This window comes from Dunckerocampus dactyliophorus, chromosome 19 (assembly GCF_027744805.1).
Source record: "Dunckerocampus dactyliophorus isolate RoL2022-P2 chromosome 19, RoL_Ddac_1.1, whole genome shotgun sequence".
Lineage (NCBI taxonomy): Eukaryota > Metazoa > Chordata > Actinopteri > Syngnathiformes > Syngnathidae > Dunckerocampus > Dunckerocampus dactyliophorus.
This window is the reverse complement of record NC_072837.1, coordinates 17,830,220-17,856,276: the sequence shown is the minus strand read 5'-3', so window position 1 is coordinate 17,856,276 and position 26,057 is coordinate 17,830,220. Positions and strand designations below refer to the sequence as shown.

The following is a 26,057-nucleotide window of genomic DNA, read 5'->3' as shown; positions in this document are numbered from 1 at the left end:
GGATCCATCCAAATGTCGATATTATCGATACCGAGTGTAGCGTCAGCATCGGATCCTTACTAGCGTGATGAGATTGAGATTTTTCAATTCTGCGTGTTTATTTTCACAAGTGTCTGTTTTTTGTTGTGTTGTTCATATTGTTACATTGTTGTTATTTAAAAAAATATATATTAGGGAATATGTTCTTGCCTGCTTTGGAGCCAAAAAGCCAAAATGTATTTATTTTACACTATGGACTTTATTTTGCTCCAACAATTGTATGCAATTGTTCTGATTATAATCAAAATCAACTAATAAAAAACTGAACACAATAATCAAGATCAGCAGATTAAAGACAAAGTCACAAAATCGCTTGGTATCAGATAGATACCAAAATTTGCAGTATCGCCCACCCCTAGTTTGCACCGTGCAAGTTTTGGGCATGCGCATATCCTCAACATTAGCCATGGATAAAGCGCATTTCTTTAAAGAAATTGCCACTATTTTTTTTTAGTTAGGTAAAAATACTTAAAATAAGATGCAAAAATAACAACTTTTATTGGAAATATAGATATGCAAGTACAGTACATTCCCTTGGTTACCTACGCGTATACTGTAGGTCTATATATGCAATGGTGACACCTGGTGGACAATATTCTTACAGATTTCCAAATGAAAGGAAGCCCCAAAATAAAAGAAATCATTAAATGTGTGTCGTTTATGTAGAAGTTATGATCGAATTTAAAAAATAACATGCTCAAAGTGGCAACAACGGTAACCGAGAAGAGTCAACAATGCAAACGTTGTCCTTACTATCCACAGATTCGCGTCAAACTAAAATCTCAATGCAATACCACCCTCTGAGAAATGTAGATGTTATCAGGATAAAGGACGAATGTAGCAACGTCCAAAAACTAAATCGAGAAGAGATACTCTCAATTTTACAGAGGGTCGAAACTATGTGCCGTTGCTTGTTCTTCCCCGGACTATTTTTGCGTTTGCACCCGCCTCCTCTGCGTTTTTTGTTAGCATTTCAGCTAACAGCAAGTGAGAAGATAGCTGCAGGATTTATGTAGGGTTTACTCCCCTATAACAAGCGCCTTATTGCTGCAAGTATGGCACTTACGATGGAAACGCAGCTGCAGAGCATCTTTGAGGATGTTGTGGTAATATTTGTACACATTTACCATCTTTTACATCATGAGCACCGGTGATGTCCAACACATGGGAGCCATTGTACTTGTGTACATTACGTAAATGCTAGTTGCAACTTCATTAATTAATATTTTGCTTCTAGTAATGCATTGCCACATATCTTATAACTAACACGTGTACTTTTAAACAATACGAATAGACATAAATGACTGGATACCACCCAACGATAGTTTTGTGATGTTGATTCATTTTCACCATAGTTTTGTTATTGTGAATGCAATTTCTGCATCATACTGGTAACTGAGTTAATATTTAGGTTAGCTACATGACAGGGACAAAATATTAGCAACAGCTCTTAGTTTTTCACACTACTGCAACATCATAAGCCTATTGTCAAATTACCACAATACCTCTAAGCTGATGTGTGTTTTTTTTATAATGTCCTCTCATTTCCTCAGAAAACTGAGATGGTTGAAGAGGCGTTTGCTGGGTAATTTCACCCACACACACTAATGTCTCACAGAAGTGTCATTTTAAATGTTGAAAGCATGAGGAAGGAGTTTGTAACATGTTTTGTTGTGATTTCAGGATGTGTATGGACTCTCCAGAGGATGAGAGGACAAAGTTGATAAGTTGTCTGGGAGCTTTCCAGCAATACTGGGGAACTTTGCCTCAGGTTCGTCGTACACACATAAAGAGCATGTACACAAGATCACAAATGACCAGAAGGATTTGCTGTCTTCCTGCAGGAGTCTCACGAACAGTGCGTGCAGTGGATTGTGCGGTTTATACACAGCCAGCACAGTCCCAAAAGAATCTCCTTCCTCTACGACTGTCTGGCGATGGCTGTAGAGACCAGTCTCTTACCACCAAGGTACACCAAATACATTTGCTGTATCAAAAACTTTTCCCCATCAAAGATAATACTGCTCATTTTTGATTGACACTGCGAGAGTGGTATTCATTAGTTTGTTTACAGTATGTTTACATTTCAGGATGGTTTGCGCTGCCTTGATCAGCTCTGACAACTTGGAGTGGGAGAGGACGCAGCTGTGGGCCTTAACTTTCAAGCTCATCCGCAAGATCATCGGAGGAGTGGACTACAAGGTCTCTCATCACATGCACACACATCCCAGGTTTTCCCCTAGGATTTTTTTAATCTGTGGTGGTGGGCTGCATGGGATGGCGGACTGCTGCCGCTGTGTCGTGCCGCTGCTGCGTCTGTAATTAAAAAAAAAAAAAATACAAATAGCAATTTTTTGGGGCTTATTTATTTATTTAGAACATGAACTGAGACCATTGCAAAATTGTACATCTGATGGCAAAGTTGATGAGAGCACTTCCAACATTTAAATTGCACATTATTTACAAAGCACATCTCCACTCAGTGTGCTCATGTGTCATTAAATACAGGTGTCATGTTTGAATAGAACACGTAGATACTAAGAGGTGAGGCAAATATTTTTTGGTGAACTACTCAACATCAGTTGGTGAGCTACGGAGCACCTGTGATAGCATCACCGTCTAGAACTGTACACACTACGTGTTTCTGTTGCACAACTATGACAGACAACTAGTGTTTTGAAGACAGGCCATAAGTATTGTAATGATAAGAAGAAAGCAAGATTGTTAAGTGACACTTTAAGAAAGTAAGTTGTGATGATAATCGATGATGGATGTATCCCATGAACGTAATAGCCGCTTGTAGCTCCGAGCTAGCTGGATGCCGCCAGCCATGCATGTACCGTAAACAATAATGCCAGAAAGTGGAATGAGATTGAAACGTGAGCGATCACACACGCTGGCGTAGATAGGCTTAGCATGTGACAAGTTGTCACACATTTTACGGGCTATTGTTCAACAATAACAAACCAAGTGAAAGTCAACACGTGTCGCATATCTGGTTGCGTGCACATGTGCCAGCAAGGCAGACAGTGCGATTCCGGTGCATGCTTATCCAAATGAAGCGCAGTGAAAGATTTTTAGGATATTTGAAATCGTTTTCAAACCAATAGCGGTCAATATGTGCACAAATAATACAGTAAGTTATATGCATATCTATACAGCATATGTATCCATTCATACAATATTATTAATTAATTAATTATTTTATTAGTAATTACCTATCCTTTGGGCCTCCTGGCAGTCAGGGGACCTTGGAATTGTCCTGACTTTTCCCCCTTATATGGCATGCCTGACCAATAGCACTCACCCTAAATCGATTAAAAAATGTACAATTAATCTATGTGATTGGTATTGGCTGATTTTAATCATGGATGATCGGTGTTGGAATCTGCAGCATAAAACCCTGATTGGAGTATCCCTAAAAAAAAAATACATAAAAGAAAAATACAATGACTTTGTCCTGGTGAAAGTGAGGCGTGTCCCTAACATTTCACCACCCCATAGTGATTTGTATTGTCATTTCTTTTTATTTTTGACATTAACCTCATCATCATACCGTAATTGGAAACTTGAAAATATACATTTTTTAAATGTCAGTAAAGTGAACTAATGGTAATTATGAAAAGTGTGTCTGAAATATGCTATTGAATATAATTAGGATAATAAATCCATTGGAAAAAGTCACAAAAGTCCACACACTTGTGATGTGTTTTAATAATGAGCTCTGTTTTCAAATGTCACTGTTTATTGCTCATCTTTTTTGCTTATTGCATGAAAAAAGCATTGCAAAAAATATATTTTAAGTCTTTCATTGAGTTCTTCTTATAGTTGTGTAATAATATGTGCTTGAACACAGCTTCTGCAGATGTTAGGTGTTTGTTTGCCCTTTTGTGCACTTTCATTTCTAACATAAAAACTTCCCCCTTAACCACTCTGCGCCTGTGTTCGTATTTCAGGGTGTTCGAGACCTGTTGAAAGCCGTGCTGGACAAAATCCAGAGCGTCCCCATCACCGTCAGCTCGGCTATAGTGCGACAGCTGCTGACAGCTCGAGAGGTGCGCACCCCAAATGAGATTAAATGCGTGCTCATGTGAATTAATGGGAATCGATTGACAGGTGGTGGAGTATATCCTAGACAGAAACGCTTGTCTGCTGCCCGCCTACTTTGCTGTCACGGAGATCCGAAAACTCTACCCAGAAGGACAACTGTCTCACTGGGTGAGTGTCTTTTTTTATTATTATTATTTTTTAAGTATACGTTGTATGTTTTCGTTACTCGGTCTCTTGTGTTTGTAGCTCCTCGGCAGCTTGATATCAGACTTTGTAGACAGTTTCCGACCCACAGCCAGAATCAACTCCATCTGTGGTAAGAAATTGAGCGCTACTACCACTTTTTACATCATCACTGTAACTCTGCACTTGTCCAACGTAATTTTATGGCAGTCTGAGGCGGCATTCGTTTCTTTCCAATGTTGTTGTCAGTGCACATAACAAATAATTAGAATTTTTGCTGTCAATTGTAGTTTCAGATTAGGAGCACAGTAATATATATATTGTTAAAATGTACAGTATGGGGTCCCATTTCAGTGTGCAGTTGTTGTTTGCCCAAAGGTCGGTGCAGCCTGTTGCCAGTTGTGAACAACAGTGGTGCCATCTGCAACTCCTGGAAGCTGGACCCCACCACCCTGCGCTTCCCGCTGAAAGGCATGCTGCCCTTCGACAAGGTGAGACACACGGACACCCATGCACTAAACAGCAGCATTAAAGTTTTATTTATGTGCTTGCACAGGACCTGTTTGAGCCGCAGACGGGCTTGCTACGCTACGTGCTGGAGCAGCCGTGCTCAAGAGAGATGGTGTGCAACATGTTAGGACTCAGCAAACAGGTACATGTCTGCCCCACCACCACCTTGAGCTTCTTCTTGTCGTCAGTAACAGGGCCTTGCTAGACCCTAGACCCGGAAATACCCCAACTTCTCCTCAACTAACCAAATATTCTATGTATAGTTAAGTTTTTGCTTTCTGCACCTTCCTTTTCTTGCTGTATCAGTGTTTCCCACAGGTTGCCATTCTACAGGGTATCAAAATACATGACAAAGAAAGCTTACAATATTTCCTCACACAGTGAGCACAGGATTTAGTGTACAGAACTACTGAGAGTATCAGGCATCTATGAGGTTAAAGAAAAACACCACTTTTTTTGTAATTTTGCCCATCATCCACAATCCTTATGAAACTTGAACACACGTCTTTCTCTTTTCTATGCCTTCTAAAGATATAAAAAGAGCTAAAAAGAAGCAGCTAAGAATGCACGTAATGGGACGCACCAAGCCTTCTGAAAAAACTCCAAAAAGCACCAACAACGCTCCATTTTCATCATGTGACCTGCATATTAACCAAAGTACAGCGACGTTGTTATTAGGCAAGTTTATTTATAGTGCACCATTGGTACACAAGGTAATTCAGTGCTTTACAGAAAAGAAGGGGAAAAACACTTAATAAAATCGTTCCATAAAATCATTCTCCATAAAATAAAAAAATAAAACTCATAAGTGCACATAAAATCCTTTCAACTGTCAAATGCACAGTTGAATAGAAGTGTTTTCCGCCTGGATTTGAACATTGCCAAAGTTGAGGAGTATCGCACATCTTCTGGAAGGCTGTTCCAGATTTTGGCAGCATAAAACTAGAACGCTGCCTCACCGTGTTTAGTCCTGACTCTGGGCTCCCGCAGGTGACCCCCCAATGAGCTTCTCAGATGGTTTATGTGGCTCTAACCTTTTCAGAGATGTACTTTGGCGCAAGACCATGAAAAGACTTGTACACAAGCAAGTCTTTTCTCTTAGCGACAGGAAGCCAGTGCAGAGACCTGAGTACTAGACTAATATGCTTATGTTTCCTGGTTCTAGTCAGGACTCGAACAGGAGCATTCTGGATGTACTGCAGCTGTTTTACTGCTTGTTTGGAGAGCCTGGTGAGATGGTCGTTATAGTAGTCTGCTGGGGCAAAGGCATGGATTACCGTAGTCTCTCCAAATCTGGTTTAGACACTATTCCCTTGATTTTGGAAATGTTTTTTAGGTGGTAAAAAGCTGCTGATGTTATTGATTTAATGTGGCTCTGAAAGTTCAGGTCTGAGTCCATTATTACCCCTAGATTTCTAACCTGATGAGTCTCACGGTGGCTAATAACACACTTTGTTTCTGTGGGCCAAAGACAGTGATTTCAGTTTTGTCTGAGGTGAGCTAGAGAAAGTTGTTTTGCGTCCACACACTGATCTGTTTGATGCAGTGACAAAGTAAATCTGCAGGACCTTTTTCACTGGCCGTCAGTGACACGCAGAGCTGAGTGTGGTCTGCATAGTTGTGGTTAGGACACATTGCAGCTACTGTCCTAAAAGAAGCATACATGCACAACATGTATTGAACAATAGGGATCCCGGGATTGAGCCCTGGGGAACCCCACAGGTCATAGCTATTCTGTCTGAGACACAGTTACAGATTCCAATAAAGTACTTCCTGTCCTCCAGGTAGGACAATTTAGAGCAGTACCAGAGATTCCCACTCAGTTTTCTAACCTCTGGAATAAAATCACTTGGTCAACTGTGTCTAAAGTAGCGCTCAGGTCTAGCAGAACTAAAAGTGAGACTTTGCCTGTATCTGTGTTCAGACGGATATCACCTTGATCAGAGTTGTTTCAGTGCTGTGGTGGGGCCTAAAGCCTGATTGGAAAGCATCAAACACATTGTTAGAGAGTAGGAATTCAGTACGCTGTTGGTATACAACCTTTTATTATTGTTGTTATTAACATTGTTACGCCCAAGAACTACTTTACTGGCATAGTGACACCACATCGACTAGCTACTAGCCGGCTAGCAACTAGTGAAAGGTAACGCTACATATTGGAGCTGCCGCCACTGCTGCTGTGTTTTTGTTTTTGAGTTTGGAAAAGTTAAAAAATGAATGTGTAGCGTTCCTTTCTATGTTGTTATGTGAAATCAATACGCCCAGGAAGGAAGTTCCTCTAATGCTTAAAATGACCAAAATAGGGCAAAATACTGTGCCTGTTACTACATGCTCACAGCATGGATATAAAATGATCAAATGTTTTTGGAGGTGTTAATAACGTGCTTTTTATGCGAAATTGGTGTGTCCCATTACGTGCATTAATTAGCTGCCTCTTTTTATCTGTTTTATGTCTTTAGACCGCACACAAAAGAGAAAGACCTGTTCATGTGTTACAGCAGTATGTACACAGGATTGTGGATGATGGGCAGAAAGAAGTGCAGTTTTTTGTAAGGTGTTTATGTGTAAAATAAAATAAGGGGTGATACCTTTATTTGTACAAATAGTTTTATAATAATCAAATGGCAAAAAATGTAAATGATAAATACATGAAATTGATTAAATAATAAAATTATATATAGAAAATAATATATAATAGTAATCTCTCAACAAAAACTGTTATTCATTTAATAGCTAACAAAGTGAAATACCTAAATAGTTCTTTTCCCCATGCAAAATATTTGTATGGCATCCTTTGGTCCTGATAATGTTTTGTTTAGAACAAAATGTTTTTTTTCCTGTTGTGAATGCTTGTAAGTATCTATAATTTTACATTTTTAATAAATAGCACTGCTCTTTTTGTAAAATTGTAATTTGGAACATTTGTGTATCAATAATAGTGATATTTTAGCATTAAAAATACTTTGGTGTATTAACCATTCAAGATTCAAGAGTTTTATTTCCATATGCATAGTAAAACAGGCAGTTATACCATGCAATGAAATTCTTATTCTGTTCATTCTCCCAAGAAAAGAAAGAAAACACAAGAAAGAATAAGAACATAAGAAACATATATACCAATAAATTAAGCAACAACAACAGAAGAGACATTAATACATATAAATAATAGAAATAAATAAATAAATACAAGTGCTATGAGTGTGCGTATCATTTAGCAAAAAGTATCATTTAGCAAGAAAACTGGAGGAAAAAAAACAGCAGTAATTTTACTAGAATAGAGTGTAAATATTGAGAGAAATGTTGTCATTTAACAAGAAAAATTCATAGTTTTATGAGGATAATGTAATATGAGGGAAAATAACATCATTTTAGTAGCATAAAGGTTGTGAAAAATGTTATAATATTACGAGATGACAGTCAACATATTCTGGAAATAAAATCATAATTACAAGAAGAAAATTTACAAGAAGAACGAAAAAACAGCTGAATAAAGGCAAAATGATAAGAGGAAAAAAAATCTGCAGTTTTGCCTGAATAAAATTGTAATATGGAGGAAATAATGCCATTTTTGTAGCATAGAGAAAAATACCAAAGAAAAATTACATTATTTTTTAAAAGTTGTAATATTTTGAGGAACAAACAAAACAATGTAAAGTTAGGTTGGAGGGAAACATAATCATATTATGGGAATAAAGTCATAATATGACAGGAAGAAAATGTAAGAGCTGTCACATGCAGATGAAGCCGGCCTTGGCACAGGCGGGGTTGGAGGCCACTATTTGAGGAAATAGTTGAACTCATCCAGCATATTGATGATGATGATGATGATGATTGCCGTGATTCACCCTGCTGGTGTCGTCACGTCCACATTGAGCCTTAATATGGGAACCACTGATCCTCACTTTCCTCACCTCTTTATATTCCTGCAGCCCCCCCTCCCCGCTAACAATACTGCATACATAAAGAACAAAGCACTTGTACCCATAATGCACTTTCCTGCTGGTCAGAACTGCAAGGTGACTGACTTGGGGGCAGTCGGCAAAGAGGAACGCTCTGGTTTCTACATGTGAACGATGAACTCCCGTTTGCATGTTTGTTTTTTTTGAGGGTTTTTGGCGTCAAACGTCCTCGCTCGTGAGTCACCACTTTTTCTCTCTCTCCCTCTTGTCTCCCTCTTTTGTTTGTTCGTCCCTCTTTGTTTCTCTTCCTGCGCTCGTCTCTTGTGTGACACACGCTTCTCTCTTAAGACACTGAACATTGCTCAGGTATGTCGTTGCTCCTCCTCCTCCTCCTCCTTCTCCTCTTCCTCCTCACGGTCACATGACCAACCAGGAAAGGAAACAAATAAGTAAATGTACCACAAGAAAGCAAAAGCGTGGAGCGGAGAGAAAAGGCCACAGCGCTTGGAGTGATTGCAGCAGATGTTGACAAAAATATTGAGACTCACCTCTTTTTTTTTTTTCTTTCTTTCTTCATCCGAGCATCTTCGTATGGAAGCTGCTGCTGAAAGAAATAAAATATCCCAGTGGTAAGTCATAATTATGAGATAAAAAGTCAAAGTGCCGAGATAAAAACAATCCTGGTTATGAGATACAGTACAGGCCCAAAGTGTGGACACACACAACACAACTGATGGTCCCAACCCCATCAATAAGGCAAGGAACTCCACTAAGTAAGCCTGGCAAGGCACACCTGTGAAGTGAAAACCATTTCAGGTGACTCGCTCATGAAGCTCATTGAGAGAACACCAAGGATTTGCAGCATTATCAAAAAAGCAAAGGGTGGCTACTTTGAGGAATCTAAAATGTACGACATATTTAGTGTCATTTCACACTTTATTGTTAAGTACATCATTCCACATGTGTTCATTCATACTTTAGAGAATATACAATTGAAATAGTCATGAAAATAAAGAAAACGCATTGAATGACAAGGTGCGTCCAAACTTTTGGTCTGTACTGTAGAAAGAAAATATGAGATAAAAAGTCTAAATTATGAGAGACAGAGTTGAAATTGAGATAAAAAGTCTAAATTATGAGATAAGTCTAAATTACGGGATAGAAAGTCACAATTTTATGAGATAAAAAGTCATAATCATGAGATAAAAAGTCAAAATTACAAGATTAAAAAATCTTAATTTTGAGTTAAAAATTCAAAACTATGAGATAAAAGGTCCTAATTTTGAGATAAAAGGGCATAATTACAAGATAAAAAAAGTCCTAATTATGAGATAGGAAAGTCATAATTATGGGATTAAAAAGTCACATTTATGAGATAAAAAGTCATACTTACCAAAGCCATAATTATCAAATAAAAAGTCATAATTATGAGATTAAAAAGCCAAAATGACCAGATAGTCATCATTATAAGATGGGAAAGTCATACTTCTGAGATAAAAAGTAGAAATGACAAAGTGCGCATGTGTAGTGTGCCACGTGACGAAGGCTCCATTGAAGGCAGCAGCACATCTGCAATTTGTATCTCATAATTTTATATTTTTTATCTCATAATTTTGAGTTTTCATCACATAATGTTGACTTTTTGTCTCATAATTACGACTTTTTATCTCATAATTTAGACTTCTTTCATAATTAGGACTTTCCTATCTCGGAATTATGACTTTTTATCTCATAATTTTGACTTTTTATCTTATAATTATGACTTTCCTGTCTCATATTTGTGACTTTTTATGTCATGATTTTGACTTTGTATCTTATAATCAGGGCTTCCCATTGGGATAGTTCTTTTCTTTCAGTGGTGGAAACAGGCTTCCACATCTTCGCTGTGTTGGTGTGGAAGCGCCACTTCTTCCCAGAATAGAAGATGCCATATTTTCTTACATTTTCACTTCCTGTTGCGATATTTGAATTAGTTGGTAGATTAAAAAGTCCACCCGGATCTGCTTCTCTTCTAAGACGCCTTGGCTTTTTCCTTCTGTTCCTCTTTTGTTTCCGCTTTATTCCCCGCGCGTGCAGAAGAGAAGTTGTGTTAAAGGTTGTCCAAAACGAAGCCTCACCACTCCTCTTCTTCACAAAATCCGCGGCCTGCATGCCTCGACTGTGTCGCACGGCCCGTTCCTTATGCTTTGCCATCTGGTGCTCGCACCTCGTTATGGGAAAGAGCGCCGCGAAACGTCCTCATTGCTTCTGCCGTGTCGTTGCCAAAGAGTAAAGTTTAGTTAATGGTTCGGATGCTAGATGTGCATTCTTAGGGAGGCAGACACTGTATATCCATTACCACTTTCCACATTCACCTGCACTCTCATTCCCTTGTTTCTTCTGTCGTCCTCTTGATTCCTACCTCCTTTCCTTCATTACATGGCTCTTGTGGTGTTTGTCAAATGTACAAGTATTACATACGTACTGTATATTTTATTATTGTTGTTGTTGTTGTTGTTGGCATGACCTGAACATTGCAAAGAGAAAAATGCATTGCATGTTGTACTGCTGTTTTACGTCACAGACATTGGGCCTCATTTGCTAAACGAAATGTTTGTTCTTGAATGCCGGTGTGGTGTTATTGTAACCCGTTCATATGACGTAGTAACTATAGAATTAATGGCAGCCAGTAAAGCACGGTTTTAATAAGGAACGGAAAATGTTGCGAAAGTGAAAAATTCTTTTTCCTTAACCCCACACTCTAACCATCAAAATTACAATAATCATTGTGTGAAAAAATATAATGTAACAAATGGTTATTATTATTATTATATACAGTAATCCCTCGCCACTTGACTCTTAGTATGGTTTTTCCAAAATATGTTTTTTGTGTTTGAATACTGCCTATTATTGGTCGAACATATGCATATTTAAGGCAATTTACTTTTTTTGCCTAAATTAAGCATTTTCAAGCATAGAAATGGCTAAATGAAGTCAAATATAATAAGGTATTCACAAGACGCATTCAAATTGTGATATGTAGTATTCTACACTAGTCATTAGGTGTCAGTAATGTTACTGTAATGTTGGGTGAGACACACAAGCACCAGACTTGATTGCCGGAGCAACAGGCTTGTATTGCAGGTTAGAATGATCACATAACAGACACAGTAATCCGCATCATGAGCTACTGTTGCGGCCGTAACCCACGGCAAGCTAAAAGTCAGCTCTGAACCCCAGACAGCACTTCCTGTCCGCCCCCACTCGAGCACCGGAACCCATTTACAGCAACACGCACGAGTCTTATTTATGTCTTAAATGTCTTTTTATCTCTTTTTACGGTATGTCTACTATATTGGGTACCATAGGAACGTAAAGGTGACTATGGGGTGTTGTTTTATGTCTAGAGGGAATAATGAATGAATTTAAAAGCAAATTTGTTGCTGAATGAGGCCCATGGAGCTTTTTTGGAGGACATTTTTTCATTGTCTTTTTTTAATTTTTGTAAATTTTTTATTGATGCTTTGCCAGTTAAGAAAAGAATCAATAATAGCGTGGCGGTATATAGAGATCAGTTTGTGAATGGATCGGATTTGCACGCAGTTTTAGGAGTTCGTGCAAACTCAAACATCTCAAACGGCATAAATAATGATTGACTGTTCTCTCGTCCATATTAATCTCTGTCTCTCTCTCTCTCTCTCTCTCTCTCTCTCTCTCTCTCTCTGTTCCTGGATGTCTCTCCTGCCAGCAAAAGCAACGCTGTCCCGTGCTGGAGGAGCAGCTGGTGGACCTGGTGATGTACGCCATGGAGCGCTCTGAGACGGAAGAGCACTTTGACGCCGACGTGGGCGGGACCAGCCAGCTGCTGTGGGAGCACCTGTCCTCGCAGCTCATCTTCTTTGTCCTGTTTCAGTTTGCCAGCTTCCCGCACATGGTGCTGTCCTTGCACCAAAAGGTGAGAGGACACCCCATCGCTACACTTTAAATTGTGCTTTTTTTTGGGCAAGTTACACTTTATAAATAATTAAAAACAGCTCTTTAGAGAGGGAAATGTTTTAGAATTATGTGAAAAATTGTACTTTGCTGTGTTGTCTACCTCTGCGTGCGCTTGAAAATTTAGCTACTCAACTGTTGGTGTAAAGGTCATATGTGTTGCATTTTTGCACTGTTGTTTGCAATGAACTCAGCTATTAATGCAGGCTGAGCAGTTTGGTCCTTACCACTATTACAACATTGGTTCTGTTGCTGCTGTGTTGTAACAAATCACTATGTTCTGAGCTATGTTCTTCTTTCACTTTCTCATGTACTCCACACCATTATTAAACTAGAAAAATTATTATTATAAAATGTACATAAATATATTAAAAAATGTATCTACAGAATATTAGTACTAATATAAAACAATAATAAATATCTGAAAATAATATATGCATAAATATATAATGTACACATACTGTAAAATTAAGTTCTGTATATTGAGGAAAGAAAATAGGAAATATCATCCTCTCTCCAATTCTATAGGGATGTGTTTTCAGGATTATGCCAACAGCTTTACTTTGCTGCTTTACTCCAGCTTGCAGGTAGAGGTCTTATAAAAGGAAGAGACCACTTGATGTGGGTTCTGCTACAGTTCATATCGGGAAGCATCCTGAAAAACGCCTTGGCAGACTTCCTGCCTGTCATTAAGCTCTTTGACCTGCTGTATCCTGAAAAAGAGGCAAGTCTGTGATAGCTTTTCTGGTTAGTCTTCTGGTTATCACATCTAATTCTTCTATGTTCTGCAGTGCATTCCCGTTCCAGACATCAACAAGCCACAGTCCACTCACGCCTTCGCCATGACCTGCATCTGGATCCACCTGAACCGCAAAGCTCAAAGCGACAACTCCAATCTGCAGATTCCCATACCGCACTCCCTAAAACTGCACCATGAGTAGGAAGAATGTACTTTTTTTTCCAGTGAATACATTTAGAGCTTCCTCACATTTTCTGTTCTGTTAATTTCAGATTCCTCCAGCAGTCGTTGCGGAACAAAACGCTGGGCATGACCGACTATAAGATTGCCCTTCTGTGCAACGCCTACAGCACCAACCCGGACTGCTTCTCCCTGCCAATGGGCGTTCTGGTGGAGACCATCTACGGAACGCAATCCATGCGCATCAACCTGCCAGGTACTAACTGCACGGCGTTGGGCTCCTTCACACCCCTGCCCATGAACCTGCTGGACTCGCTCACCGTGCACGCAAAGATGAGGTAGCGAACGACAACAATCCTCCTCAGAAAAACCCAACGCTCATACGCTCCACTTGTCCATCCAGTCTGATCCACAGCATCGCCACGAGGGTCATCAAGTTGGCCCATGCCAAGTCCAGTGTTGCTCTGGCCCCCGCCCTGTTGGAGACATACAGCAGGCTGCTGGTCTACATGGAGATCGAGTCCTTGGGCATCAAAGGCTTCATCAGTGAGTCTCCAAAAACGACACCAAACGGCATAATTTACGGTAATATCCGGGCTAGATAGAGCGCACTGATATATAAGTCACACCCACTAAATTTAAAGAAGAATTGATACCATGTCCATGTCGCGATTTAGTACACAGAAATTTTTTTTTTGTTCTTACTTTTCATTAAATAAATGCTTTTTTCTAAACTGAGCCGAACAGTGCGTGTAACAACATTAGTTAAACAGCAGCCTACCAGAAAGATCATACATCGCTGTCCTCCTCCTCCTGGGAACTAAAACCACTAAAGCTGTCTTCTTCAGCATCACAGTTGAACAGCGTCCCTCCTCACACACTTTGTCAGTCTCTCTCTTTCGTTGTTGTTCTTGCTGTCACTGCTTGATCTGTCCTCTTCATTGCACAATAGACCAGCCTTTCAAAACCCGTTGGTGATAGAGGATTTTTTTGACACACTGTACAGAAAGATACACTATGAACCTTGCAATTCTACCTCCACTCAATGTTCCCAGCGTTAGCTCTGTTGATGAGGCGTGAGATGCTTTATTTCATCGGAGTTCAAACTCTGCCACAGTTTAAGCAGTCCAAACAGATGCTGTAGTAATTCTACACTTGATCAAACTTACCTAAGATGTGTCAGATCAAAACACGATCACTGCATAAGACTTCAAAACACTTCAATCATCCAATTCACTACTTCCTGAAACCGCACTCTAAGCATCGTCGGAACTGTGGTTCCTTTAAGCCATAAATTAGCTGCATCACTGAATAAGCTGCAGGATTCAAAGCGTAAGGAAAAAGGAGAAGTTTATACACCAGAAATGATGGTACTGCTCCAATTGACAGCTTTATTCGGTTAGCCACCACGTATCCTATAGTTCCTATAGAACTGTAGAATATAGGATATAGTTCCTATTCTATAGAAATGCAAATAACCGCTGTTGTGGAATATTAAAAAAAACTCTACTCAGACACAACTTGACGGTGAGTGAGAAGAGAAGTGGTCCCTACTTTATTGTACATTCATTTATATAATGCTCCGGCCACATCGCAATGACATGGATGGTACCATATCTTCCCAACAGAGCATTCGACAGAGTGGTGTGTAGTCTGCAAGACACTCTTATTATTCATGGGGGGTCCTTTAACCCCCAAAACAATTGCTGAATGACATCGATACAGTGCAACTTGGTAGTTTCTCACACTGCAAGTTCGCACAAGTAGAGAGCGTCAGGTCAAAAACCATTGGCATTAACAGCTTGATGTATCATTAGCAGCTTTATCTAGCTCTGCATGCGCTTTCAAATACAGTATTTGTACACAGCTGCTGGCGTGAAGGTCATGCGTGTTACACTTGTCGCCTGTTGCTTACAGTCAACTCATCAGCACTATTAATGCTGACTGGGCATTTCCTCCTTACCGCTATTACACCATTGGTTCTGTTGCTGCTGTGTCGTGCAATATACTTGTTCATAAACGACCATGTGGTCAAAGAGAGCTATGCTTTCCTTTCCACGTTCTCATGCTCTCCAAATCATTATTAGAGTCAATAAACGCCCCATCCTCTCTGTGTGCTTTAGCTGGCTGTAAATGGAGCATTTCCAGTGTGTTGACCATGTAGCCATCTGCATGTGATCACTCCTCCATGTGTTCAGGCCAGCTGTTGCCCAACGTCTTCAAATCCCACGCGTGGGGAATCCTCCACACCTTGCTGGAGATGTTCAGCTACAGGATGCACCACATTCAGCCGCACTACCGTGTCCAGTTGCTGAGTCACCTACACAGTCTGGCCGCCGTGCCGCAGACCAATCAGAACCAGCTGCATCTGTGGTAAGCACGGCGCGTGACAAGCGACGAGGCTGCTTTATGAGTTCCTTCTCTTTGACCCATCTTTCTTTGCTCAGCGTGGAGAGCACCGCTTTGCGCTTGATCACAGCACTGGGCAGCTCGGAGGTGCAGCCGCAGTTCACCCGCTTCCTCAGCGACCCAAAGACAGTGTTGTCGGTCGAGTCGGAAGAACTGAATCGAGCGCTCATCCTCACCTTGGCCAGAGCCACGCATGTGACCGGTATGGCACGCTTTGGACCTCCACTCTGCATTATCTAGTATCCTGTAGCACAATGAAACCAGGCTTTATGTGCCCGTGTATCAGATTTCTTCACAGGCTCCGATTCCATCCATGGCACGTGGTGCAAAGACATCCTGCAGACCATCATGAACTTCACTCCTCATAACTGGGCTGCACACACGCTCTCCTGCTTCCCCGCGCCACTGCAGGTGCTCTTTCGTTTCCTATTCACTCATCCCCTACCACGCCACCAGACTTCCTGCCTTGATCTTCGCTTGATTTCTCCCTTCAGGCCTTCTTCAAACAGAACAACGTCCCCCAGGAGCCGCGCTTCAACCTGAAGAAGAACGTGGAAGAGGAATACAGGAAGTGGAAGTCCATGACCAACGAGGAGGACATCATCACACACTTCTCCATGCAGGGCTCGCCGCCGTTCTTCCTGTGTTTGCTGTGGAAGATGCTGCTGGAAACGGACCACATCAACCAGATTGGCTTCAAGTCAGTAGCAAAGCAAGCAGTTTATGGTCCACCCCCCCGAATTCAACGCATATTCACAGACGCAAACGGATATAACCTAGGAACTTCATATACTGTATATATCATCATAATGAGGTCAGGTTAAATCAGAATTTCCTCTGCATCCAAACAAATGAAATGTAAAACCACCCTAAATAGGCACAGTTTATATTATTATTGTTATTATTATTATTATTATTATTTTAATATTTGAAATTTGTAAAATTCAATTTTACAAAATAAAAACAACTTTTTTTTAAAGTAAATTTAATGTCATCTTACATTTAAATTCATTTTGACAGACATTTCTTATTTTATATAAATGTTTAATACATTTTGCACATTTTAAATTTGGCTTTGTGTGCAGAACACAGGTTACAGTTTAATGTATAATTAATAACTCTTTCCTCCCTCAGCGTCTTGGAGCGAATCGGGGCTCGTGCCCTCGTGGCGCACATGCGCACGTTTGCGGACTTCCTGGTCTACGAGTTCTCAACATCTCCCGGCGGTCCCCAGCTCAACAAGTGCATCGAAATCCTCAACGACATGGTGTGGAAATACAACATCGTCACCTTGGACAGAGTCATCCTGTGTCTGGTGAGCCGCGCCGCGCCGCTGCACACGCAGCAAAGACACCATTTCGTTCTTTATTGTGACTCACCACCCCGCCCTGCCCCTCCGCCGTGTCGTCCAGGCGATGCGTAGCCACGAGCGCAACGAGGCGCAGGTGTGCTACTTCATCATCCAGCTGCTGCTGCTCAAGTCCGACGACTTCCGCAACAGAGTCAACGATTTTGTGAAGGAGAACTCTCCCGAGCACTGGCTGCAGAGCGACTGGCACAATAAGCACATGAGCTACCACATGGTATTCGTTCTTAGCACGACGTTGCTCACTGTACAGATAATAACTGCCTTTCTGCTCCTGCTGCTGTAGAAATACCCAGAGAAGCTGTACTTTGAGGGTGTGGCGGAGCAGCTCAACCCTCCCATGCAGGTGCAGCATCAGTACATGCCCATCTACTTTGGCAACGTGTGTCTGCGCTTCCTGCCCGTCTTTGACATCGTCATCCACCGCTTCCTGGAGCTCATCCCCGTCTCCAAGTCACTAGAAACCCTGCTGGATCACCTGGGCGGCCTCTACAAGTTTCACGGTGAGTCGGGAGAGCGTTTCAAGTTCAGGTAAAAAGTGTGATTCTCACGCCCTGCCGTGTGCTTAACCGCAGACCGTCCAGTGACGTACCTGTACAACACACTCCACTACTACGAGCGACACCTGAGAGACAGAACCAGCCTGAAGAGGAAGCTGGTGCACGCCATCATGATGTCACTCAAGGTAGGATGCACCATTGCTGCTTTATGCAGTAATCCCTCACCACCAATACCACAGCTTCAGCAGTGGCGTTCAAGACCCTGCTGTAAGTGGCGATGATGATGATGATGGCTGGCTTTGCTTGAGAGATGAGGAAGAGTATCACAAGTGTGTCAGACATTTGACGAGCTGATCATCCATGAGTGAAATCAGCCGATAAGGATACTGAAACCGATCACATATTGTCTAATATCAGGGATCACTGACATTTTCTTGTGAGAGCTACTTTTAGAAAATGAAAATGGTCATTTTCGTAGCTTATTTCAAGCCAAACAAAGCGAATATCCTTGTTTTACCAGAACATTGACAAAATGCTGGTATCCACAACTCACATTTTCTATTTCAGAATGCATTTCTTTCTTGTGTTCTCGCATTATTAACTGTAAACCTCAATGAAAGCAGGCTTGCTGGCGCCTCATGTGGTCGGGGGGGGTCACGTTGGTGATCCCTGGGCTACAGTATATGATATAGTAATGGTTTCATTTTATTTGAACATGCACGCAAGTTACAATGGAAAACACAACATTCAGTTCACAGTTCCACATGTCCAAAAGGAGTAGGAGGAACCAAAGCTTATTTAATCCTACCCCCCATCCATTACACATCTTGTGCAGTACATTTATTCACTTCCTGTATTCCATATGGGTTTTTTAATACACAGAATAATAAGGTAATATAATAATTTGATGATGTAATTGTTAAGATTTTTTTCACAATAAATATAATAATCAGTAGAATAATAAATAAATAATAATAGAGACAAGCATAACAAAACAAATTCAAGACTATTCTTCCTTGTATTTTGCAAACATCAAATGCTTGTATTGTATTTCTAATTTGCTCATCTTGGTGCATTGTTGAGTTCCTTGCTCAATCCGTTCCATAATTTAATTCCACCTACTGAAATGCTGCGGGTTTTTAGCGTTGTTCTTGCATATAAGTGTTTTAAGTTTAGTTTTTCCCTAAGATCATATTTCTCCTCTCTTGTAGAAAAGTATTGTATGACATTTTTGGGTAGCAGGTGATTGTTAGCTTTATGCATTATTTTAGTGGTTTGAAAATGTACTAAATCAGCTAATTTTAATATTTGTGATTTTAAAAATAAGGGATTTGTTTGTTCTCTATACGCAGCATTATGGATTATCCTCACTGATCTTCTTTGCAGTACATTTAGTGAGTGAAGATTGCTTTTCTAGTTATTACCCCTTATCTCCACACAATAAGTTAGATATGGGAATACCAGAGAACAGTACAGACTGTGGAGTGATTTTTGATCAGGAACAAATTTTGTTTTATTCAATATTGAAGTATTTCTCACCACCTGATGTTGTATATTTTTGATGTGAGATTTCCAGCTCATTTTTTCATCTATTATCTATTATGATTCAATGTCCACTCCGTCTATTTGTATTTGGTCGTACGTGTCCTTTCTGCTCTTTCCATTTTAGTTGTACTTAAGTTCAGGGATAATCTGTTTTTTATCAAACCTTCTTTTTGAAAGGTGAACCATAAAGTTTAGACAAAAACATATTTGACTTACTTTTTCCAAAATCAACGGTGAAACTTAGAGGATCAGGATCAGGCGCCTTCTTTAAGGAGAATTTGGATGCAAGATCAGCTTGATTGCACTCCGAAAAACACACACAGGCCTGGACTTACAGTATTAAAGTATGATGTGGTTTATTATTATTATGATGTATTCTTTTGATTCATTATGTCTTATTGCATTACAAATTTGACGTGATCTGTCCCATTATTATTGCTTTATTTATTATTTGTTATTTTTCTTGTCTCTCATGTCTTGCCTTGGTTGTTTTATTTCATTTTGTAATTTAAGTCATTAAGTTTGTTATGACATTTTTGCTGCTGGAAATGTGAATTTGTCTTGGAGATAAGTGGCATAGAAGATGGATGGATGGATGGATGGATGGATGGATCTATAAAGTATCAAATATAATGACCTTCTTGCCAACACTGTTCCACTCCAGTCCTGTAGGTGGCGGTAATGTCCATTTGAAAGATGTAGGAGACTTTTTTTCTTTTTTTTTTACTGCAACTCCATCTGCTAGACGGGTCAGCTATCGGGTCACTGCCCCAATTGGACCCTGCAGATGCAGGCGGACTGAATCCCTCCATCCGCACCTTTTACCAAAGTTTTGTCTTGTGTGCCAAAAGCTTCAACGTTTAGTGCAAATTGTATTCAAAGTGGGAAGTGAAAGGATGAAGAGTTCTTCGTTGTTGTCTCTGTTGGACAGGACAACCGGACCCCCGGCTGGTGCCTCAGCGAGACCTACCTGAAGTTCGGCATGAACCAAAGAGACGATAATGTTTGGACCCCCGACGACACCTACTACTGCAAGCTGATTGGACGCCTGGTGGACAATATCCTGATCAATTCTTTGTCCTTTGGGGAGGAAAAAAAGCTTCTTCCGCTTTTATCAGAGCAGCTGTTCCTTAACGCCGCCTCCACCCATGGCTGGGAAGTCGCCAGGCCCGTTCCCCAACTGCGACTGGAGGTTCAATGAGTTCCCCAACCCGGCGGCGCACGCCCTGCATGTCACCTGCGTGGAGCTGATGGCGCTCGCCGTGCCTGGCAAAGACGTCGGCAACGCCCTCCTCAACGTGGTCCTAAAGAGGTGAGAAGCTAAGATGGTGGCACGTTATTTACGCCTTTCATTATTTATATCTTCATCGTAGCCAACCTCTGGTTCCTCGTGAGAGCATCACAGCCTGGATGAACGCCATCGGCCTCGTCATCACAGCCTTGCCGGTAAGGAAGCAGAGAAATTAGGAAAAACATCTCCGCTCTCGCGCCACGCGACTTCAGCTCGTCTTTTCCTGGCAGGAGCCGTACTGGATCGTCCTGCACGACCGCATCGTGGCCGTGATCGGCTCACTGGCGCTGACGTCGGAGACGGCGTGGGCGCGCGACCCCTTCTCCCTGCTGGACTTCACGGCGTGCCACCAGAGCTACAGCGAGATGAGCTGCAGCTACGTGCTGGCGCTGGCACACGCCGTCTGGCACCACTCGTCCATCGGGCAGCTGTCACTCATTCCCAAGTCAGACAGGACGACCTCTCACTCCCTTTGCCTTTTGAGGGACGTTTTTTTATGTCGTGTGTGTGTGTGTGTAGATTCCTTTCAGAGACGCTGAAGCCGGTGGTCCAGACGGAGTTCCAGCTGCTGTACGTGTACCACCTGGTCGGACCCTTCTTACAGCGCTTCCAGCAGGAGAGGACGCGGTGCATGTTGGAGGTAGACGTGATCGTGGTCGCCGATGAACGTGCATATTGCGTCACACAGCGGCAGCATTAGAACCGATGTTGTAATAGCTGGAAGGAGCAAACTGCTCACACAAAGTAAATGTGTGTGCTTTTTGGATCGTTTGTTTTTCAGATTGGCGTGGCCTTCTATGAGATGCTGCAGGTGGTGGACCAACACTGCCAACATCTCAGCTACATGGACCCCATCTGTGACTTCCTGTACCACATCAAGTACATGTACACAGGAGACAGCGTCAAGGAGCAGGTCACTTCACTGCCAATAATCAATAATAATCATCAATACAGTAGGAGTACACATGGATTCATAATAGTCATGGAAGGACGGATATTTTGCCAAGTCATTCCATTTAGAGTGCCGTGTGATTGGCTGGCAACCGGTCTCGGGTGAATGTAAGAAATGAATAAATGCACTGATAAAGGAATACAATTAAGAAAGTAGTTTCAATAATGAAATTAAAATTCAAAACAAAAAATGTTTTAACCTATTTTGAAATGATTTTAAAATCCTCTTTATATTGAAAAGGGGTGTCCAAACTTTTTCCACCATGGGGCACATGCTAAAAAATGAATCTCTGCTTTCTGTTATCGCTGACAAATGACTCCATTCTTATTATCATTATCAACTTTTTCTTCTCAGGTTAGACTTTTTTACTCCTTTTCGTCCTTGTGCTCTTACGTCTTAAGTCTTTTATTCAGAAGTTGACTTTATTACGGTCACGGTAGAACGTTTACACAACCTCCTCCTTAAAAATTGGTACTTCATTTTTCTTTTTTTTGTTTCTCATAATATTGACTTCAAAAAAGTCATATTTTTGTTTGTAATGTTTCAAGATTTTGCTATTTTTTTCTTTTAATATTATGACTTATTTTATGACTATATTTTGTCTCTCTTTTTGTAAAATGACTGCTCTTTTTTTCTATTTTTGCTGTAGTTTTCTTTTTTAATTGTATTCGAGGGCCAATAAGATAAAATAGCCGCATGCAGTAAATGGCCCCCAGGCCGCACATTGGACGCTGCTAATATCGAGCAAAGATAAATAGAATAAAATGTCACAGACAACGTGCGATATGGATGCACTGCCACACGTGTCCGCACAGTACTCACCTGCAACCAGTCCAGATCTCAATCTACCAGATCAAAAAGTCAACACGCTGAATGATGTCCAGTTCTGTGGACATCTCTTGAACATCTCACCAGATGAAACTCTTAATATTTATTTCATATTTACACCATTTCTGTTCACCTTTTTACGACGGAGGATTAGGGCCACATTGGAAACAAAAATCTGAGATTTTGAGAATAAAGTAGTAAATTTACGAGAATAAAGTGGTACATTTATGAGAATGAAGTGGTACATTTATGAGAATAAAGTGGTACATTTATGAGAATGAAGTGGTACATTTATGAGAATGAAGTGGTAAATTTATGAGAATGAAGTGGTACATTTATGAGAATGAAGTGGTACATTTATGAGAATAAAGTGGTACATTTATGAGAATAAAGTGGTACATTTATGAGAATGAAGTGGTACATTTATGAGAATGAAGTGGTACATTTATGAGAATGAAGTGGTACATTTATGAGAATAAAGTGGTACATTTATGAGAATAAAGTGGTACATTTATGAGAATGAAGTGGTAAATTTATGAGAATGAAGTGGTACATTTATGAGAATGAAGTGGTACATTTATGAGAATGAAGTGGTACATTTATGAGAATGAAGTGGTAATATGAGGTGTCAGAGGGAAAATCGAGCATAGCTCTTCAGGAAGGAAGGAAGCTTTCCTCTTCGGGCAAGCTTTTATTTGTAACGTGGCAGCAAAACAGGGCAGTTGAGCACAAACAGATTAGCATGTCTAGCCCTTCTCACTTCCGCCTTCCTTACCCCGACCCCGTCAATGCTCAAGGCCAAAGGTCACATAAGTCCCTCCTTTTCATAGGTGTCTCAGGCAATGCCTGTAGCATAAAGTTTCCACTTTTTTCTCGCACATTTACAACTTTTTTTCTGGGAAATTTACAACTTTATTCTCGTAAATGTATGACTTTCTTTGTAAATTTACAACTTTTCTTCTTTTGAAAATTTAAGACTTATTCTTGTAAATGTATTTTTTCTCGTAAATTTACAACTTTTTTCTTGTAAATTTACGACTTTTTTCTCTTAAATTTACGACTTTATTCTCGTAAATTAATGACTTTTTCTAGTAAATGTAAGAGAATAAAGAAGACAACTTTTTTGTAAATGTAAAACTTTTTTCTCGTTAATTTACCACTTTTTTGTCATAAATTTGACTTTTTTTTTTAGTTACAGCTTTATTCTGGCAATTTTTTTTCTTCTAATTTACAACTTTATTCTCGTAAATGCATGACTCTTTCTCGCAAAATGTATGACTTTTTTGTAAATTTACAACTTTATTCCTGTAAATTTAAGGCTTTTTCCGTTAATGTAAAACTTCATAAACTCTCATAAATTTACAACTTTTTTTTCGGATAAATTTACGACTTTATTCTTGTAAATTTATGACAATTTTTCTCGTACATTTACCACTTTTTTGTCATAAATTTGACTTTTTTCTTTGCAACTTTATTCTGGTAAATTTATGACTTTTTTTCTCGTAAATTTGCAACTTTTTAGACATAAATTAGACTTTTTTTAAAATGTACAAATTTATTCTGATAAATTTACAACTTTTTTCCCCATAAATTTACAACTTTATTCTGGAAATCCCCAATTTTGTTCCCTCCAATGTGGCCCTGATACTAGGTTTTCATCACAGTTGGTTTGCAAAACAAATTCCACAGAACTTTGTAGAGACGTGGTGCAAATCCAGATAAAGTTCCCCCATCAAGAAGTTTACAGTCACTTTTTGCGGTGTCTTATGCACTGTGACGACAATGCTACAGTCCGCTCTAGGATGGCGCATCATCCTACACAAAGCAGGAAGTGGTCGTCATCAAATGACAACAGACACGTTTCGCTTCGGCTGATCAAGAAGCCTTGGCGGAGGTCTTCTGCTGATTCCTTCGTCTTCCTGTGCAGGTGGAGAAAATCATCATGACTCTTCGTCCGGCCATGAAGCTTCGTCTTCGCTTCATCACGCACAGCAGCAAGATCGACACGTCTGCATCGGCGGCGGCGGCGTTGTCGTCGTCAGCCGTCACCGTGTCCACCGTCCCGTCAGCCATCACCTCCACGCCTCAGCCTTCGTCGTCGTCTTCGTCGTCCTCGATGGTTTCCTCTGCAACCGTCGTCACCGTCGCCACTTCCTCACCTTCTTCCTCGTCGCAGCATGCGCACGCTCCAATGTAGGCGGCCGTTGCTGATGTTTACTTGGGACATCATTAGCATGGACACAAAAATAGACTCCTTTTCTTTACCGCCATCGGCGTTTCCAGCCCGCCACAAATAGGTTTGGTGCCACCTGAGTATTCAGGCACCTTCTGGACACTCTTTTTCAAAATGGCGCCTAGCGAGGCTGTCTGTCTGTGTCTGTCTGTCTGTCTGTCTGCCCGTCTGTCTGTGACATTATGGAAAAACAGAAAGAGAAACAGAAAGTTCATTTCTACTTCGCAACATATTTGTCTTGCTTGCTTTTCATGGATTTTACTCCCTTTTTCGAAATATGTCTTATGCAAATTTGATTACATCATTCCCCCCTTCCAACTCACCACCACCACAAATAGATTGCAGTCCTGTGTGGAAAAGTTGATCATGATATTGTTTTTTTTATTTACTTCTTTTTACAATAAAAGTCATTTCTGCAAAAAAGACTATTTGTGCCTAGTGGACTAAAAAATGTTCTTAAATGTAAAATGCATCCGAACAAAAACATGGTTTCTAGAAGTGGGCTGTTGTGGGATTTGTTCAAGCACCACGGCGATGACAGCAGTTTAATTAATGATAACAAGACTGGAGTCCAAATCCCAGCAGTGTTTTTATTTTTTCTGCTGGGTGGATGAATTAAAATGTAATTAAATGTGCTGCCTTTTTGGCTCCCGCGGCGCCACAAGTAGTGAAATATGGGTGTCTTGAAGCTGCAAATGAAGGCTAAGGGTACCCCTGTAGTCAACATGAAAGCGTGCACTTCCTTCTTCCACCGTTAGATGTCACTTAAAACAACAGTACAACAACAGCCGAAGCACAGGGAAATCACATGACAGCAGTGTGAACACGAGCGGCAACATTGGAAAACAGTCAGGAATATTTTGACCTGTTTGACAGTGAATCTGTTTAACTGGTGTTGGAAGTATGCACGTCTGTAAATGTATGTTTGTTTTTGGTGGCTGCTTTAGGGCAACATGAAATGTAGCTACTGTATCTACAGTATGTTGCTCAATAGACACTGTCCTAATTAAATCAATATAATTTTAATATATTTATATACATTAGGCAGCTGTAGAGTTGCAATAAAAGCCGAATATCAATGAAAATCATAATTTTTTAAATATTTATTTTGTGAGTTTTTTTCGTTTGATCAAAAAATAAAAATACATTTTTTTCTCAATAAAAAAAATTAAAATAAAAAAAAAAATTCCAATGTTTGGAAAGTGATTTTTATGACATGCTCAATTTGATTCAATTCAGAATAGTAAAGAGTATAATAATTGTATTCATGAATCAAATAAAATTGAAGGAGTTAAGTAAAACAATCTGTCTGTATATGTCTATATCGCTTGTAAACTTTTTATGACAATACTAAATGAATA

General features: G+C 40.3%; 2 protein-coding genes across 5 annotated transcripts in view; one reads left to right on the top strand and one right to left on the bottom strand.

Moving 5' to 3' along the window:
• Positions 1 to 789: 789 nt before the first annotated feature.
• On the top strand, positions 790 to 25,749 carry med23 (mediator complex subunit 23). Of its 3 annotated transcripts, XM_054761212.1 has the most exons (31): positions 790 to 1,145; positions 1,593 to 1,624; positions 1,723 to 1,810; positions 1,884 to 2,008; positions 2,130 to 2,241; positions 3,996 to 4,094; positions 4,156 to 4,257; positions 4,336 to 4,405; positions 4,651 to 4,763; positions 4,829 to 4,924; positions 9,030 to 9,047; positions 12,409 to 12,615; positions 13,234 to 13,377; positions 13,445 to 13,590; positions 13,665 to 13,910; positions 13,976 to 14,118; positions 15,771 to 15,945; positions 16,020 to 16,183; positions 16,268 to 16,392; positions 16,476 to 16,681; positions 17,116 to 17,296; positions 17,394 to 17,564; positions 17,634 to 17,850; positions 17,923 to 18,032; positions 20,324 to 20,450; positions 20,539 to 20,704; positions 20,766 to 20,838; positions 20,914 to 21,128; positions 21,203 to 21,323; positions 21,465 to 21,596; positions 24,391 to 25,749. In XM_054761212.1, the coding sequence occupies exons 1-31, from the start codon at positions 1,095 to 1,097 to the stop codon at positions 24,658 to 24,660; spliced, it is 4,245 nt and encodes a 1,414-aa protein (XP_054617187.1). In that variant the 5' UTR covers positions 790 to 1,094; the 3' UTR covers positions 24,661 to 25,749. The 3 variants fall into 3 exon arrangements, with proteins under 3 accessions (XP_054617187.1, XP_054617188.1, XP_054617189.1); XM_054761213.1 differs by lacking the exon at positions 9,030 to 9,047 and having other exon boundaries at positions 24,391 to 25,748; XM_054761214.1 differs by lacking the exons at positions 790 to 1,145; positions 1,593 to 1,624; positions 1,723 to 1,810 and having other exon boundaries at positions 2,114 to 2,241.
• Positions 21,633 to 26,057, bottom strand: part of LOC129171976 (A-kinase anchor protein 7-like) — a 37,677-nt gene continuing 33,252 nt past the window's right edge. For both annotated transcript variants that reach the window (XM_054761216.1, XM_054761215.1), the window contains exon 11: positions 21,633 to 24,868. The gene's annotated coding sequence lies outside the window, so the exon portion shown is untranslated. The remainder of the gene's footprint in view (positions 24,869 to 26,057) is intronic.